Below are 17,275 nucleotides of genomic sequence, written 5' to 3'. Positions count from 1 at the left end.
TACGTCTTGTTTGTTTGACATCATCTCTCATAGTTAAGTCATACATTAAGTTAAAGAGGAGAAATCTTTACAAAAGTAAATAATCCCTCGAATGTAAAAGTGGTTACCAGTCCCTCATCAGAAAAAGGAAATAAACATCTTTCATTGCCCTCATCCCTTCCACGTTGAGACAAAATCTTCAGATGTCATGATTTTTCCATTCAGCATTTTCGTCTGAGCTTTGATGCAAAAGGTAAATTACTGGTTTACATACTTGTTCATTTAATACCGAATAACAGCAACTTGGATGTGGCAGAAATTAAACTTGTTTCTATGCAGCAGCAGCAAAGCGTCAAACACAGAATACTCTTCTGACTACTCAGTACAGTGTGGTTAAATCCAAAACATTTTAACTTTAGAAAAAAAACAATATAAGCTGTGTATGCATTTGTGAAGTCTTACCGGAGTAAAGGTTCTCTCTCTGCACGTACTCTGTCCTGAGATGCAGAATCAAGATGTGGTTGTAAATTTGCCTGTTTGTAAAAATGACAATAACACTGGTTAACAGACAATAACGTTTTTATGACACAGACTGCTTGCATTCACAATATTTTCTATGGGGAACATTTTTTTGAATTTATACAACCGGGAAAGGGGAACTATTAGTACTTTGAAAGTTACAATGGGCACATTTCAGAAAAATATGCAGCAAATATTCCATAACGTGTCTTTTAAACATTTATAAGTCATAAAAAAATTAAAAGGTACTTTGGTTGTGTGTGGTCTGTTTGAATATAAGTCATCCACCAGATGCCACTATTTTTCTCTTTCCCATATTTTCTACTGTATTTAAAAGTGATTCAACAGAAATTATGATTGTTGGCATGTAGCCGACATTAAAGTGATGCTTTATATTTGTTCTTAAGTATGTTGTCTGACTTCCTGATCCTGCTATACGTATATTATACATTATTGACATGAAGCATCATGATTATATATTAAAGTGACCATGCAGGCAACAGAAAATGCTCTGCAGGTCCACGTAACTGCATTTATTATCCATCGAAATATTTTAATATAATTGAACTCAAGAGTTTACATATATTATACAGCATCTGGATATGTGTCAAGTGCAAAAAGTGTTGGCTACCATTGATGCGACTTTCGGCTTTTCCCATCCTGGGTCGCATCTTATCTTCAAACAACGTCAATCGCGGCTGATTTTCATGTAAAGACGTGAAGAGATGAAGATCGGATTTATACTGGCTCCGCTTGTGGGGAAGTTCTCCTCCGAAAGACAGCAGCGAGTGTTTATGCTGTGTTAGGGAGCCTGACGTAACGCGCAGTAGGGCTGGTTCTCTCCCACTCTGCCTGCCTGCATTCATAAACGGATATGATAAAGCCGCGCTGAATACACCGGAGCAGCGACAACGGTCAGCTCTCAGCATGGCGGAAGAGGACGACGCGAGGATTCGGATTCTACAAAGCCTGCGTGGCAAAATATGTAAGTTTGGCCTCGCAGCTGATTCTCCCTGTTGGACCAAGTGAGTGACCGCGGGGATCAAGCTAGCAGTAGCGAGAGGCAAAGCCGAAGGGGCGCGGTGTGCTATCTTCATTCGCGGGGAAGAGACAGCCTGATCATCGGCTGCTTCTGCCGGACCGGGCTGCTGTTTTACATCAGTGTAGCGGTGGTGTGCTAAGCTGCGGCTACTAGTTGGCCATCATTTCATTCATGAAGCCCGATGTCGGAGCCACGGCAGCTGTTCAAATAGCGCATTCGAAAACGGAACTCTGCTTGCTTAAATTTGGCCTCTGCTCTTGACTTCAGGTGCTCCATTGGAGCAAATCACATTTGGAGACAACTCTGGCTAGCCATCTTTTAAGTTACCATGTCAGTAGCTAGCGTTAGCACTCACTATTGATAATAATTAACAATATTAAAGCAATCACATTGAAAACAAACGGCTGACAGGTGGTGAGTGGGGAGGCACTCAACCGACCCATTCCGTTTTGTGTAGGAGTGGAGTTTACTTACGATCTTATTAGACTTGGTATGAAAACATTAACCTGGTAATTTGTTTTTCGACACCTTTGTCATCTTATTTTACTGTTGACAATACAACCCGCATGTTCAAAACACCTTTCAGTGTTTTTGTAGCGATCGGAAAGGCTGACTTGATATATTAGCCTTGGCGTCAATGTACGGTGGCTGAGAAGTGGAAGCAAAAATGGTGAAACTGTCTCTATATAAAATAGCTTTATTAATAAAAAATTACATATTTTTATTTATAAAATATTTTTTAAATCAAACGTAAACTTTCATTAAAAATTGAAATTTTAATATTTTTGTTTAGTGTTTTTTTTTCTCCATCAATATAACTTTGATTTTTGCAAATCTTGCACAACTTGTAAGTTTAATTCAGATTTATTTTTGTATTTTTTCTAGACACTATATTATTGAGTTGTCTAATCAAACACCACTTCAATTTGATTTCAATTGATGCAAAGTTTTAGTAACTCCGAGTCTGTTTTATCACAGCAGCGTGATGTTTATGTGGACTTGACATGATTTTTTTGTAAAGGTTCAAGCTCAAAACCATAGGAGCACAACAAGAAAGTGTCAGTTTCACTACTATGAATTAATCAGCTAAGCAGAACAAAATAGAGGAACTCTAATGTCATGTAACTCACATTGCCATCTTATGAAACGGCATTCTTCCACATTGACCCATTGTTCATTTTCCTTTTTCATACGCAATTTTTTAGTGGTTAATCATCTGTGATAGTATAAGATCAGCCATTACACTTTGCAGGGGATATTGTGAAACCAGATGCACTGCAAAATAATGAATGACTTGATGGAATAGCTTGCTGCTTTTTACAGGTTGACATATTAATGAGTTCTGATGTCAACAAGAATGCATGATAATCCAGGTTGGGGTTTAGTAACCTGTTAACAATCGCACCTAAACTAACCCTGAACTATTACCATGTTAGCCTGTCAACTGACTGATCTAATTTGTGACTTTTCTTGATTAGGTCCACACCAGTGTTTAAGATTAGTGCCAAAGACCAATTTAGACATCCGTTTCTGTCCCGCTAATCCATTTAAATCTGACATGTTGTGAAGGTCTTGACAGCCTTGTATCTGGTGGTTGTTGCATTTTACTACTTTCCCTTTAGTTTTTTTTAGTTTTTTTGTATTCATTCATGACGGTCTTGCAAAAAAACCTCATATCCTGTAATCTGGGTCTGTCTGCATGCAGCAGGCGCGTGCAGAAAGTGTGTGTGTGTGTTGCAAAGCATTGTTACCACCCGCATGACACTGGTTTTGCTGAGAAAGTCTGTCACACGAGTCTCAACATAATCATCTAGCAACATCTAGACTCCCTGGGACTCTACACTAGAATCATTTTAGTGGACTTCAGATCCCAATTCTGGTTCAGAATAAACTCTCCCAGCTCAAGATGCCCAACTCCTATCTGCAGGTGGATCACAGATATCCTGATGGACCAGAATCCGCATGTGCGTTTGGGGAAGTCTGTCTCAGGGTATCAGCATCAGAGCCCCTCCTGGCTGTGTACTTTCCCCCCTGGCTCTTCTCCCTAGACACCATTTGCTGCACCTTCAGCCCCAAATCCGTTAATCTGATCAGTTTTGCTCTTTGTTAGTTTGTTGATTATGGCCGTTTTCTGATGAGATTGAGGCAGGTCAAATCACTCGCAAAAATCTTCACACTACCACAAGATTATTTGTCAACATCATCTTCTCTAACCACTAGTTTTTTTTTTCCAATTAAAAGATTGTTCATTAGTGTTGTTTGTAGCCAAGTACCGCATTCAATTTTGTCTCAGTTGCTTCAAGATGTGATTAATCAGTTCCACACATTTATTAATTTCTCAAGAGTTCAATAAACACCCATCTTCTCATACATAACCATGTTTAGTATTCAGAATAGATACAGCTTTTATAATTACAATTTAATTAAGTTCAATCTAATGCAGTCATAAATAATAGAAGAAGTGAATTTGTGCTTAGGGATGCTAACAATGCGCTTCTCAATGTGATGCAGGTGAAGCTAAAAACCTGGGACCAGTCTCAGGCCCAAACCGACAAAGGGACCTTTGTACCTTTTGCACCATCAGCCTGGATCAGGAGGAGGTGTTCCGAACCAAGGTGTTTGACAAAAGTGTCAGGTAATTAATTTTTAACCTGGATTTAAAAGCATTCACAACTGTGACTGACTTCATTTTTGGCATCTTATTCCACATTTACATCAAAAAGTGATTTACAGTAAAGTGTTGTTGGGTCTGACAGTACTATACATTTCATTGCATGATATGAAACTTAGGTCTTCTCTAGGTGGTGTACATCAGCTGGGTTTTTTTTTTCTCTTCCGATTTCCACGCTGGTTGAAAGAATTTTACATTCTCTGAGGAAGTGTGTCCTCCCACGCTCACCCCTGTGTTTCTCTCTCCACTGCCTCTGTTAAAGCAGTTCATAGTCACTCTTAAGCATCCCTCTGTGTATTTCAGTTACTGTTCCCTCATGGTCCCGATTGCATTTGGCTACTTCTTTGAATGTTCTTAAGTTTGTAGGGAAACGATCTAGGACCAGAGTCATACTTTACCTTTTATTTTCCTAATTACTTAGAGGCCTGTCAAGCCAACGTACGAGATGGTGCAGTGTATGAGGGACAACGTTTGTGTTGAATGATGACTGAGTCATGTACACTGGATGAGCTAGCCAAACTAAGTAAAAAAAAATTGCAAGTTACAACAATGAAATGAAACTTTATGGATTAATGTGTTCACATCAGATTTTAGATTCTCAACGGGCTTTTGTACATTATTGTACGTCATTCATGAATTTAAGTGACTTCAAAATGGTTTGAAATTGAGATATTGTTTTTATAAATTGACATTTAGCCAGCTGAATAATTAACTCTGTTGAAAATTGCTCTTCAAATTAAAGCCAATTGAGCAACAACCATCACATTACAATTTTACTAGACTTATGTACACATTCCCTTCTTCATACCAAAGATGGACTCAAGTTTCTAAAAGGATTCTCTGCCTTTACCTACAGCCCTTTCTATGGTGAAGACTTCTACTTTGAGATTCCACGGCCATTTCAGTGTTTGTCATTTTATGTTTATGCCAAGAGCGTTTTCCAAAGGGATTTACCAGTTGGTAAGCCATTATCGCATCTTTGCTAATTTTTTAGTGCCGTTCTAGTTAAATGCATTCTTGTTTGTCTTTTCAGGTAAGGTGTCAATTCGAAAGGATGACTTGTGTAAATACAAAGGGAAGGAGCACTGGTTTAGCCTTCAGCCTGTGGACCCAAACTCGGAGGTTCAGGTAAACATAATTTCCGGATGTACTGTGACTGCCTAACATTTCTAATTTCTTTGTCTCATTCTAAAGCTGTAGTCTTTATGGTGTGTGTGTGTATATATATATATATATATATATATAATGTGTATATGTATATATATATATACATATATACACACACACACACATTCGTCAAAATGGCTATTGTGGTGTGTACACCACCACTACTGTACTGCTGTTGCTATCGTGTTGACTCAAACTGCCATTAGCCCACGCCAGACTATTCTGGGTATGTGCTGCTTCACTGATTCACTCGAGCTCGACTGCAAAGGTACACTGGAAAATGATCAAGGTCTCATTTTAATGCCTCCTCCCATTTGGATCTTCAGACATGAACTCTGGTTGCTGTGTTTGCTCAGATTCAAATAGTCTAAGTCTGATCATGAAAATAACGTGAGGAGCAGCTTGAGACAAATCATCTGTCACATTCACTAAAAGCAGTTATGAGTGAGTGACTTAATCGGCTTGTCCTTTATTTGGTCGAATACTTCCGGAGTCCTTAACATTATATGGGCCTTAAGTTTGATTGTGCAATAAAATAACTTCACAAACGTTGCTAAATGCCGACCTGTGCGTGGGCGTCTTGTTTGTCTCTATCTCTCACACTTTTTTTTTCAACTTGTTCTCTTGCACTCTGGCACTTCCGAAAGCCTTCACCACATCCGATCTTTGTGAGTGATGACAAAATCCACAGCTGTGGTGGCTCTTATCACACACACTGTACCTTCTGTGACATGAAACAGGAGGTAGTGCTGTGTTTGTTACAGGTCAAGCACGTAGTGAAGGAAACAACGACAGTTGTTACTAAATTAATTAATACTAGAGAAGGCTGTACAACAATCTGTTGTCTGTTGGGTCTGGTCAGGTGACATTTGAATAATTATTTTTCATGAACGCAAATAAAATAAATAACGAGTACTGTGTACACTGTTCCAACACTGAATCATGGCCCGCTGATGTAACTTTTCACCAGCCACACCTTGTCCTCCTGTCTAACAGGGCAAGGTTCATCTCGAGATGAGACTGAATGAAGTGATCACAGAGAACGGCTCAGTGGGTCAGCATTTACTTGTGCAGTGAGTATTTACACTCAATACAATCGTATTTAGTTTGTGTTCCAACACTTTAACCACTTCACAAAATACTGACATTCATATGTTTTTTTTTTTTTCCAGAGAGGTTTTTATTTCACACTGTGATTGTGGTTATAGTTCGAAGTGGTATACAATTGCATGATACTGCAAATTTTAACTACTGCAATAAAAGTATTGTTAAAATAGTACATCTGTCAATCAAAATTGAACATTACTGTTTTTGTTAGTATTTAGTTTCAGAGCTTGCTCAGATATCATCTTGTGCAAGTGGTCATAATGTCACTGGTTAAAATTATTGGGAAAAATAAGTGTCTTTTTCTTTTTTTTTATTCCATGATTCTTCTATACATTGTGTGTTCATCTCCTTTAACTAAATTATGCATTTTTTGAAGGAGCCACATTAAAATATTAACAGCAAGATCCACATTTTTTCCCTTTTGCTAACATTCCTGCACAACATAGGTCCTACCACATAAACATACTAATTATAATACATCTTGAATTAAACATTGTATGACATAGGAGGCCAACCACTCATCAAAGAATGAGTAAAACTTCCATCCGAATGAGTAATGCTCAAACCTCATTTAGGCCTTACTTATCGTTTGCACTCGCCCTTTTACAATCGTTAAACAGGGTAATGAGAGGAAGTGATGGTGCCTAGGCAGGAAGCCTGCGAGCGCTGTGATTTTCTCTAGCTGTCATTCTCTCGCGCTCACTTTGTTTGGTTAAACTGTCACCTGCTCAGTGTCATCTCTCCAATGCACATGCATTGATGACAGCAGGTGTAAAATAAATACGGTTGAGCTCATAAACTGCACGCATCTGCTAGTCATGCTGTCACAGTGTGACTAATCACTCAAGATGATCACAGGAGACAGTAGTGTGGTGGTGGATGAAGAAATAGACAAAGGAGACTTGGGGGAATATTGTCATGGCGCCAAGGGACATTGTGCACAAACAACCCGGCCTTCTCTTGGCATGTCTTCTCCCTTTTGCGTGGCCTTACTTAGAGAAGGGCTGAATTCATTCTTACTCCCCAGTGACCCCTGCTTAGCAGCCACATCCTGTTTAGGGTTCCTACACTGTCTGTTTGTTTTCACCTGAAACACCTTTGAGAAAAGTCATAGTCCCTAAGCAACACGAGTCCTACATAAGGGCAAAGTTGAGTGGTTGATTGGCCAACCACTTTATGAATGCATGCTCTTTTTTTATCATTATTAAAATAATGGGTACAATAATGATACTTTTATAATGATCTCATAATTAGGTCACTAATTTTACATTTGAAAAATAATCTTAAATAAACACTGCTACAACGATTCTAAATACTTCTTACTTGATAGTTCTCTAGTTTGTGAAAGCACCATTGCTAATGTCACATTGTTTCCTTTTTCTAACTATAAAAGTGGATTTTATTGTAAATGTTATTGAAGAACTACGATTTAAGACAAACACAAGTTGCCAAAGCCGTAAAGCGAGATGTGAGCTAAGTAGCTGGCAAAAGGAGGTTACTTTGCCTTTTTTTTTTAATTTTGTGCCATATAGCAGCTAACAGTTGCTTACGATTAATCCTGCATTTTCTTTGTGATATCTGCAGAATAATAGAGTGCCAGGGATTGCCGCTAATCAGTGGGCAGATTTGTGACCCGTATGCCACTGTGTCACTCGTTGGACCTGCCAGGTAACATTTTTTTCTAAATATTAGTTAAATGAGATATCGGTCTTAATCACAAACTTATTAAAATGAACATTTCTCTTCAGGTCTGACCAAAAGAAAACCAAGGTCAAGAAGAAAACCAGCAACCCACTTTTTGAAGAGACATTCTTCTTTGAGGTACGTTTGCAAGGTTTTCGAATCCATTACAGATACTCAAACTTCAACTTATATGTTGAATTTGTAAACAAAGCACATTTTCATCTTCAGGTCACACGGTCTAGCAGCTACTCCAAAAAGTCTCACTTCCAAGTGGAGGAAGAAGACATTGAAAAGCTAGAAATCAAGTTGGTACATTTTTATCTCATCTTTCCATTTGTGTGTCCTCCCAAAATATTTCCTTTCAAGCAAATTACAAAAAGTAAACAAGAAAATTTGCGTCAAGCATGTACTGTGCTGATAGAGAGCCTTGGTTTCTGGTTAAGGACATGTGGGGCTTCAATCAGAATGGACCCATAGCACTTGGTAAGACTAGACTAAATCAAAGGTAAACTCTCATGCATGGAGTTACCGTTTGGATTTGAAGTGGTACTGTTGCATGGATATTTGATTGGCTTTTCTAAACCAAGACAAAAAGCCACCAATGAAAATATTTTCAAGGCTTTGAATTTTTAGGTTTTTATCTTGTTGGTTGTGACTTTGTGATGAATGCCAGCAAAATCTTACTTACTGTAATTCGCCTGTACAGCATACGTCAGTCCTTGAATCTTGTATTTTTGCAGAGTTGATTTGTGGAATAATGAGAATCTGGCTCAAGATGTGTTCCTGGGGGAAACACGGGTACCTGTCAAGATTCTGCGAAATAATCACATACACAAAGCTTGGTAAGGAAACCGGGACACAATTATTATCATATTTTATTTTGTCTGCTTGTCTTACTTACTTGAAGCTTGATAGTACACTGGTTTGTGCACGCATCGCTACAAACAAAATATCTCTGTTGGTGTTAGGTATCTTCTTCAACCTAAAGGGAACGGTAGCAAGTCAAAATCTGATGATTTGGGATCCTTACGGTTAAAGCTGGCCTACGTTGAAGACACGGTGCTGCCATCTGCCTGTTACATACCACTCTGCAACTTGCTGCTCAAATCTCCAGATGTGAAGGTAGGAGAATGTAAAGTAGAGCAATACGTTACTTCATTTAAGCTGTAAACACTGAAGATCCCCATCTGATGTACAGTTATAGTATTTTTGCTTAATTTCTTTATTCACCTCCTTCACTTTGTTTTATCTCCTTTCAGCCCATCTCAGCATCATCAGCACATATCCTGGGGGACATTTGCAGAGAGCGATACGAGGCCGTTCTACCCATGGTTCGACTGCTGCTGCATCATAATCGCTTTGTGCCTTTTGTTTCTGCTGTGGCAGCATTGGAGTTGGACAACACTCAGTGAGAACTTTTAACTTTGTTAACCTTGCAACAAACAAATGTGAAGCAATTCAAACAATGATCATTTTTTGTCCATACAGGGAGGCTAACACTATCTTCCGTGGTAACTCACTAGCAACGCGTTGCATTGATGACATGATGAAGATTGTGGGAAAGACTTACCTCGCTGTTACGCTCAAGCCTGTAATAGATGAGGTACAAGAAAATACAAAGTTGGACTTGACGTTGTCACTGAGCAGAATTTTAGCTGGAGTTAAAAAACTTTGACCATTTTTGTCAAACTGTCTCAAATAGCTCTCTTTGTTGTCACAGATCTGTGAGTCCAATAAAACTTGTGAGATTGACCCCAATAAATTAAAAGAAGCGGACAATGTGGAAGTCAACAAGGTAGATATTTATCTAATAAACTTTGTGATATTCGTGATATTTTTTTTGCAAACTGCAAAATAATAAGGACATAATTCCCCTCCCTAAGCCATTGTGTATGAAATTAAAGGTTATTAATGATATTGCCTATTCTCAAAGCATTATAACTTTTCAGTGTGGCACGAGTACACATTGCTAGTCTACCACTTACTATCATACTGTATATTAACAAAATTCTCTCTGTAGGAGAACCTACAATTTTATGTCCAGAAAGTCTTCTCGTCGATCACTCAGTCTAATGCCAACTGCCCGCCATCAATGTGTGCCGTCTTCAGGTCATTGAGACACTTAGCCTGCAAGCGTTTTCCAGGTAAATACCCTTTTGTTTTCTTAAAACCTTTCCAAACAACTCCAAAATGATTCTAGTGGAAGCAAGGCATGTGCATATTTGCCAATCGGAATCTAATTACAGAAAATTACTATAATTAAATTTTCGTTTTCACATGGTGTGTCGCTAAAATTGATTAACATGGTAGTTTGATGACATTGGTTGCTGGTAGCAAAATAACCTCTGATCATAAAGATTACTGTATTTGTAAGAAATGAATAAAATACAAAAATAGGTTTACCTTATGAATGTAATTAGAATGATTATCACATTATCTTGTTTTGGAAATTTGTGTTTCTTACCAGCTGACCCTCACGTCCAATACTCGGCTGTGAGCAGCTTTGTGTTCTTGCGCTTCTTTGCTGTTGCTGTTCTTTCGCCACACTCTTTTCAGCTCCGCTCTCATCATCCTGTAAGTTCACAACACCATTGTTGAAAAAGACCCATCTAATGGGTGGACTAAAAGTTCTAAAGAAAACTTTTGTTTTTACACAAATGTTCAATTCTAGGATCCTGACATCTCTCGAACCCTCACTCTCATCTCAAAAACCATCCAGACTCTGGGCAGCTGGGGCAGTTTGTCCAAAAAATTGGTAAGCACCATCGTTCACGTGTAACTCTTTAAAGTAAATTAATAAAATTTACAGCAACATTGAAATAAAGGAAATACCCAATTACATATTTTTCTCTCCCCACCTTCAGTCTAGTTTCAAAGAAACATACATGTATGACTTCTTCAAATCATTCCAAGAAGATAAATGCATTGAAAAAGTAAAAAAGGTATTTTTCTTCTATAATTTACATCTATTTAGTTATCTCCTGTTTCTTATTAATAGGCTAAGTACTAAGTTTTGTTGTCTGTCTGTAGTTTCTCGATGAAATATCTTCCAATGTCAGCAAAGAGTCAAGCGGCTTGGAAGACGCAGTGGTTCTGAAAGAGGGGTGAGTGTTTTTTCTAGAACTGTGGAGCCAGGCAGTCTGACAAAGATTTTGGAGCTAGTTTTGGCTTCATTCTTAATTTAAATCAGTTTATTTTCATTTCATCAAACTGCATTCTAACGTCACCTCTAGACTTTGCACATGAGTTGACTTATCCAGTGAATCTAGAAGTGTATTCAAACTAGAAGGAAACAGCATATGTTAGTGAATTGAAAGTGAAACGGCATGCTGATGACTCTTTAGGGAAGTCCAGAAACGGGCCCAAGGGAGAAAACGCCTTGGCAAGAAAAACTTCAAAAAGCGATGGCTTCGAGTGACAAACAGCGAGCTTTCCTACCACAAACAAAAAGGTGAGAGAGATATAGTCTTCATTCTGAAAGCTTTACTTGAGTATGGGTGTCCAATATAACAATTTTAGGGGCCTCTCATAACAAATCATCGAGCAAATATAGCAAATCTGATCTGGATTGTAAATTTATAGGATACATTATGGCGATTGTGTTGACTGCTGTCAATAACAAAAGTATAGAAAAATGGCTGAGAACAATTTTGGTAATAAAATATTCGATCACTTCTGTTTTACTTCGATTGTGTAAACAGATGCCCGGAGCTAAAAACAAAGGTGACTTTTTCGAAAGCGCTGCTGTTGTATTTTCCCCTGACAGTGAATTCTGCTTCTTAGGAAAAGAAGCCGACTGTATCATCAATGTGAAAAATATCCAGGCAGTGGAGAAACTTGACGAAAGTGCCTTTAACCGTAAAAATGTAAGCCTCTTACTTTAACAAGTGATTATTCCTTTAAAAGATTTTTTTTCCTCACCAGTCTGACTTCAGAATGAAAATGTTTCTGGTGTGTCAGATGTTTCAGGTAGTTCATGCTGAGAAGCATCTGTACGTGCAGGCAGGAAATTGCGTGGAAGCCTGTGAGTGGCTGGATGTCCTGGGCCAAGTCAGTCGCTGTAACGAGGGCCGCTTAGCCACTTTTCATCCGTCCAACTACAGCGGCGGCTCTTGGCAGTGCTGTAAAAGCCAAAATAGCAGCTCGCCAGGCTGCAAGCCCTGCACCATGTGAGTGCCACCAAGTCAACCAATCTAATGTTCTAGTTTACGTCATTTAGATCAAAACAAACACAAAGCATCAGTCTCCTCATCAAATCTCAGCACTACTCAACTTTCTCAACTCTACTCTTTCAGCACCATGCAGGCCAACCTACAACTGGATATCGACTGCGATCGGGAAACGGAAAGGATTTTCTCGCTCCTCTCCGCAAATGACACCAAGTTGCAAAACATGGAAGGTCAGTGTCTAAGGCTATACAAATCAAATGTAGTCTTCCTGGAGATACCTTCAAGTTATTTATTCTCAATAAAAATGCAGTCGAATGTATGATGGCCTTTTAAAAGTGGACTACGCAACATTGTATGTACTCTTCTTAGATGCGTGTGCCAGTTTGGCTGTATACCAAGGCCCCCAGAGAGAGCAGGAGGAATTCTCTAAGTTTACTATTCAGGAACCTAAAGAGACCTTTCAGACGCTTAAACAGCTCCGAAACATCATGGTGGAGCTTCAGCGGCAGCATGAGATCCGAAATGACACTACGGCGCAGTACGGCAGTTTGTGAGTATTTGCCGCTTAGCTGCTTCTCTTCAAGAAAAATAAATAAATAAACGGTGCTATTTATTTTTCAGGGACAACCCAATAGTGGGAAAAACCTCCTAGACGAGCTGTGCCTTTGCACCAGCGAGATCACACCAGTGACACAGGTTGGATGTTCTTCAGGAGTCCCAGTGAAGAAAGCCCAACGGAAAAAAAGAAGAGCTTAGACTCCCAGTCAGCGTTGCAGCTTTGATATCCTAAAAACGGGAAGTTAACTTGTTCATTCCTCTGCACAGAACCAGACAGACTGCCATTTTTGTTGTTATCGTCTTCATGTCCCCCCCCCCTCAGCTTCGTAGTTCTTTTATAAAGAGCCTCCTTCGTAGTTCACGTCCACAGCTGTGTGAGTAGGCTGCTAATTTAATTTTATTCACTCAGTTTTAGTTGAATGGCTCTGAGGATGGACCGTCTAAACACTATGATGTTTTAGCATCTTTCCACCTCTGAACAAATATGTACATTTTCCAAGGTACAGAGGGAATAGCCAATCTGCCTTTCTTTGGATGTTCTTTAGCATGACATGCTGAGGGAATGAATAATGCAAAAGCACTTTAATATTTCTCCAAATGAGAAACTAATTACTGGATACTTGGTGTATCAGCGTTCCCCATTTTGATCAGTTACATGATCCTGATTTTGTCTTTTCAACCCTGTATAGTAAAATTTATAGCTTGGTTGATTTTATATTTTTCTTGACCAAAGACAATTTCATAGCTCTGACTTGAAAACAAAATTAATGTATTTTGAATACGACTATTTTAAACGTGGAAAGAAATGTAATATCTATATATTTGTGTAATATCTGTTTTAATAATATATCATATATTACTTTTTTCATGACCTGTGGCAGCAAATGATTTTTTTTTTTAACCTGTTTGTGGCTCATATTGGTACGAAACTAGTATCTCAACAGGTGACTACACATGAAGGAAATCCAAACTGTGTAATGTACACATTTCTTGAGACCTCTAATGGAAGAATCTGTTCATGACACTTCTGAAGCTTCACTGCCACAACATATTTTTTAAAAAAATCCACAAAGGGAAAGAAATATCAAGCAACCAAATCCGGATATTTGAAAGCACATCATTTTTCAAAATGAATCAGTGCCAGTGAAATATATTTTTTTATACAGCATTCTCCTAATTCAATTGTGTTAGTGAGCCATGCCACCTTATCTTTTATGGCCTGAAATCTCTATATCAGCTCCCTTTCATAAAGCATCACATGAAACTTGGATTTTTATTGAAATTGTGACAATATGATTAACCTTTTTTCCCCCTGTTGTTTTGGTAAAACTATTGGAAATCTGTTCAGTCATTTATTTCTCATGTATTTTATATTTAATGCAAAAAGAAAAGATTTTGTAAGGTCCCGTGCCCCTTTTTTATGCTATGCTATTGATGTCAAGCTGGTACAACACCCTGTTCACTGTTTTTGCAGGCTGTATTGTTTTGCAAACTGAAAGGGGGAACCAGATTCTTGAGGCAGGAACATTTCAAACTCAGACTCTATTATTGCACAATATGCTTCTGTAGTTTTAAGAAGGGACCATAATCTTGTGGCTATAGTGTCCTTTATTTGTGCGCATTAGTATAATTGTGTGTTTCTGTTATGTTCCTGAAAATCCATGAGGTACAGTATGGTTTTATTAAAATAATGTGCCTGTCACTCTTCTGTTAAGGGCAGTCTTTTGGTAAAATACAGCAACTGGCTTTTTTTTTTTTTTGCCATGTTCATAGCAATATTTATAAAGTAAAAGTAATACAAGTGAACCGGGAAAAATTAATCCAGATGGGAGTTAACATCCTCATCTGTTGTGTTTTAGAGAGACAAAACAAGGTCCAGTTGCATTTTATGACAGAATCAAAAATATCATTTAAAGCACATTGCTGTAATTTGATAAAATACTGGATATCTATGTGCCATTGTTATTTGTTGGATGTAGTTCACTTCTCATGACACAGGTCATTCCCTCTGAATGTCTCCATAAATGTCCTTTTTTTTTTTACACATTTTATTATTTTCTAAACTTGGTCTATTTGTGTCAGTTTAAACAAATGTACAATAAACATTCTGCCAAAGCTTCTCCTGCTTATGGAACATTCCCAGACAAACATTTTCAATATTGTCATAGTTTGTGATGTGAGTGTATTATGCATTTAGTTCATTTATAATTTCTCATTATGAAGGCTATGTGGGAGGCTTTCATTCCATTTGAATTGAAAATAAACTTTGGAACAAATATGAATTAAGTCAGCCGAGATGTCTATTTTGGTACTCAAAATTTGGATGAGCCAATAGAATGTGGCAATGTATGTCGACATGGCAAATAGTAACTATTTGAGAAATACATTTGCACCAAAAGCAACTTCAATTTTTCTCATGCTTGCATCAGAGTTTACAGCAACATTGTTGTTTTGTCACAATTATAAATATTGAAGACAATAAACATTTCTAATCACCAAATATGTGTAATGTGTGAATGTGCAGTATTACCTTTTTGCACGTTGTAGAAAGCACCAACGGACAGATCTGACACATCCAATATGGCGTAGGCGCTGACTCACTTGTCTTGCACTTCCGCGTCTCCTAACTGTGGTAATGGTCACCGGCAGTTGGCCTTTCACGTCCATTTTGGTTGTTGTCTAAGCTAATCCTGCTAGGCTAACTGCCGTGGCTTTTGGACCTATGCAGACATGGATGACGGTGACGATCTTGGAATAGTTCTCTCCCACAACACTTCTGGCTCCAAATCGGGCGGCGACAAGATGTTTTCACTAAAAAAGTGGAATGCTGTTGCTATGTGGAGTTGGGATGTGGAATGTGATACTTGCGCTATTTGCCGGGTGCAAGTGATGGGTGAGCGTGTCGACACTAGCTAGTTTAGCCCAGCTACTCTCCACTGAAATGCCGGTCTTTAACGGTAATTATAACTACGTTCCATCTTTTATAGATGCTTGTCTCCGGTGCCAGGCTGAAAACAAGCAAGAAGACTGTGTTGGTAAGGTGTTGTCAACAAACACACACGCTAATATTTCGCCTCTTGTCAGTTATCTCAACTAAATGACATACAGTGAGTGGGTGAGCACAATTTTAGCTAACAAGGGGGTCCTCAATTTACGCTCCGGACATACGACATTTGGAGTCTACGAACATCGCGCATCACAAGAATGTAACATTTATGCAAAAATTACTACAGTGAATTAAATAATTTAGTAATCTACTATAATTAAGACTCTTCTTAAACAATAGCTTAGTGATAGATAAGGCCTATTTCAACCTACGTCCACATTTGAGTTGCTTGTCATACAGGGGAGTGGGGACCCCTCCTACACATGCACACTGCAGTGATACATAATGCACAAATTGAATTAATCATACTGCCTTTAAACAGATAAAGCCCGGATTCGGTCAAAAAGTTATTTAACTGTTTTATATCATGATAAGGCTGTGATTTGATTTGAATTGCGTTAAATCATATGCTGCATTTTCTGCAACTTGGCCAACAGGGAGTGCAGATATAAATAGCATAAAGCCTTATTTATTTATTTTTTAATTAAAAGTATGTGCCAAACTGTTGCTTGTTGTGAACTGAATTGACTGTTTAGCTCAATATTTGTCCCTGTTTTGCAGTGGTTTGGGGAGAGTGTAACCATTCCTTCCACAATTGCTGCATGTCCCTTTGGGTGAAGCAGAACAATCGCTGCCCCCTCTGCCAGCAGGACTGGGTGGTTCAGAGAATCGGCAAATAAGGCCAACACCTTGGCGACGTGATTCAAAGACGTCACCTACGGTGGACACAGATATGGCCATGACCATTGCGACGCCCCGTGCAGAGCCGTGGTCGACAACTCGCCTTGGCCATTTGATTGCATGTTCCAGTACTCCCAGTGTCAGAGGCAGGCAGTAAACCAACCAGGTGGATCCCACAAAACTCTGACTCACGGCTCACGATTGGTGTGCAAGGACACTGAGTCATGAGGAGAAAGAGGGTGACACTTTGCAGTGTGGGGTCATTTATTAGCTTTTCAGGTTTTGTTTGTGGAAGTGTTCGCCACACGTTAAATATGTGACTGTAATTTTTAGGAATAAAAGTTGGTGTAAGTTGATGAATTTTGCCTCCTTTTTTGACCATTTTATGGCATTGTATTACCAATTTTAAACACGTGGTCTTGTTAGCATGCTATTTATTAATATCCCACTAACCACACAACTGAAATAATGACAGAAATTTTTGAGCAGTCTAGAAAAAGAAGCATTCAGCAATGTCCTATCCTCCAATATAATTGGATTTTTTTTTTCTCTGTCCCAGATTCACACTCACAACATTGACTTAAATGGCCTAC

General features: G+C 38.6%; 3 protein-coding genes across 3 annotated transcripts in view; 2 read left to right on the top strand and 1 right to left on the bottom strand.

Moving 5' to 3' along the window:
* Positions 1–9,146, bottom strand: part of trip12 (thyroid hormone receptor interactor 12) — a 35,987-nt gene extending 26,841 nt beyond the window's left edge. Inside the window, exons 1-3 of the mRNA XM_088380001.1 lie at positions 9,070–9,146; positions 8,857–8,981; positions 442–512 (exon numbers count right to left, since the gene is read on the bottom strand). The gene's annotated coding sequence lies outside the window, so the exon portion shown is untranslated. The remainder of the gene's footprint in view (positions 1–441; positions 513–8,856; positions 8,982–9,069) is intronic.
* rasa2 (RAS p21 protein activator 2) lies at positions 1,215–15,185 on the top strand. The gene is made up of 24 exons (XM_088380007.1): positions 1,215–1,483; positions 4,052–4,175; positions 5,068–5,171; positions 5,245–5,339; positions 6,375–6,451; positions 8,070–8,153; positions 8,234–8,306; positions 8,397–8,473; positions 8,909–9,010; positions 9,137–9,290; positions 9,428–9,576; positions 9,657–9,771; positions 9,889–9,963; positions 10,189–10,312; positions 10,636–10,742; positions 10,840–10,923; positions 11,033–11,110; positions 11,199–11,272; positions 11,513–11,619; positions 11,952–12,034; positions 12,129–12,337; positions 12,464–12,567; positions 12,707–12,887; positions 12,959–15,185. Exons 1-24 carry the CDS (start codon positions 1,426–1,428, stop codon positions 12,987–12,989), a joined length of 2,469 nt encoding a protein of 822 aa, XP_088236133.1. The 5' UTR covers positions 1,215–1,425; the 3' UTR covers positions 12,990–15,185.
* Positions 15,186–15,506: 321 nt separating this feature from the next.
* rnf7 (ring finger protein 7) lies at positions 15,507–17,038 on the top strand. Its single transcript, XM_088380009.1, has 3 exons — positions 15,507–15,788; positions 15,883–15,930; positions 16,563–17,038. Exons 1-3 carry the CDS (start codon positions 15,626–15,628, stop codon positions 16,679–16,681), a joined length of 330 nt encoding a protein of 109 aa, XP_088236135.1. The 5' UTR covers positions 15,507–15,625; the 3' UTR covers positions 16,682–17,038.
* Positions 17,039–17,275: the final 237 nt, after the last annotated feature.

This window comes from Syngnathus floridae, chromosome 7 (genome assembly GCF_059516105.1).
Source record: "Syngnathus floridae isolate MCC-2025c chromosome 7, RoL_Sflo_1.0, whole genome shotgun sequence".
Taxonomy (NCBI): domain Eukaryota; kingdom Metazoa; phylum Chordata; class Actinopteri; order Syngnathiformes; family Syngnathidae; genus Syngnathus; species Syngnathus floridae.
Note: the sequence above shows the minus strand (reverse complement) of the source record. Positions and strands in the feature narration are given on the sequence as shown.

Bases quoted from the DNA above. Each gene is read 5' to 3' on its own strand.
- rasa2 (XM_088380007.1), top strand. From the start codon at position 1,426: ATGGCGGAAGAGGACGACGCGAGGATTCGGATTCTACAAAGCCTGCGT. The intron at 5,172-5,244 runs GTAAGCCATTAT...TTGTCTTTTCAG, and splicing joins CCAAAGGGATTTACCAGTTG to GTAAGGTGTCAATTCGAAAG. The intron at 9,964-10,188 runs GTAGATATTTAT...TTCTCTCTGTAG, and splicing joins ACAATGTGGAAGTCAACAAG to GAGAACCTACAATTTTATGT.
- rnf7 (XM_088380009.1), top strand. From the start codon at position 15,626: ATGGATGACGGTGACGATCTTGGAATAGTTCTCTCCCACAACACTTCT. The intron at 15,789-15,882 runs GTGAGCGTGTCG...CATCTTTTATAG, and splicing joins TTGCCGGGTGCAAGTGATGG to ATGCTTGTCTCCGGTGCCAG. The intron at 15,931-16,562 runs GTAAGGTGTTGT...CCTGTTTTGCAG, and splicing joins CAAGCAAGAAGACTGTGTTG to TGGTTTGGGGAGAGTGTAAC.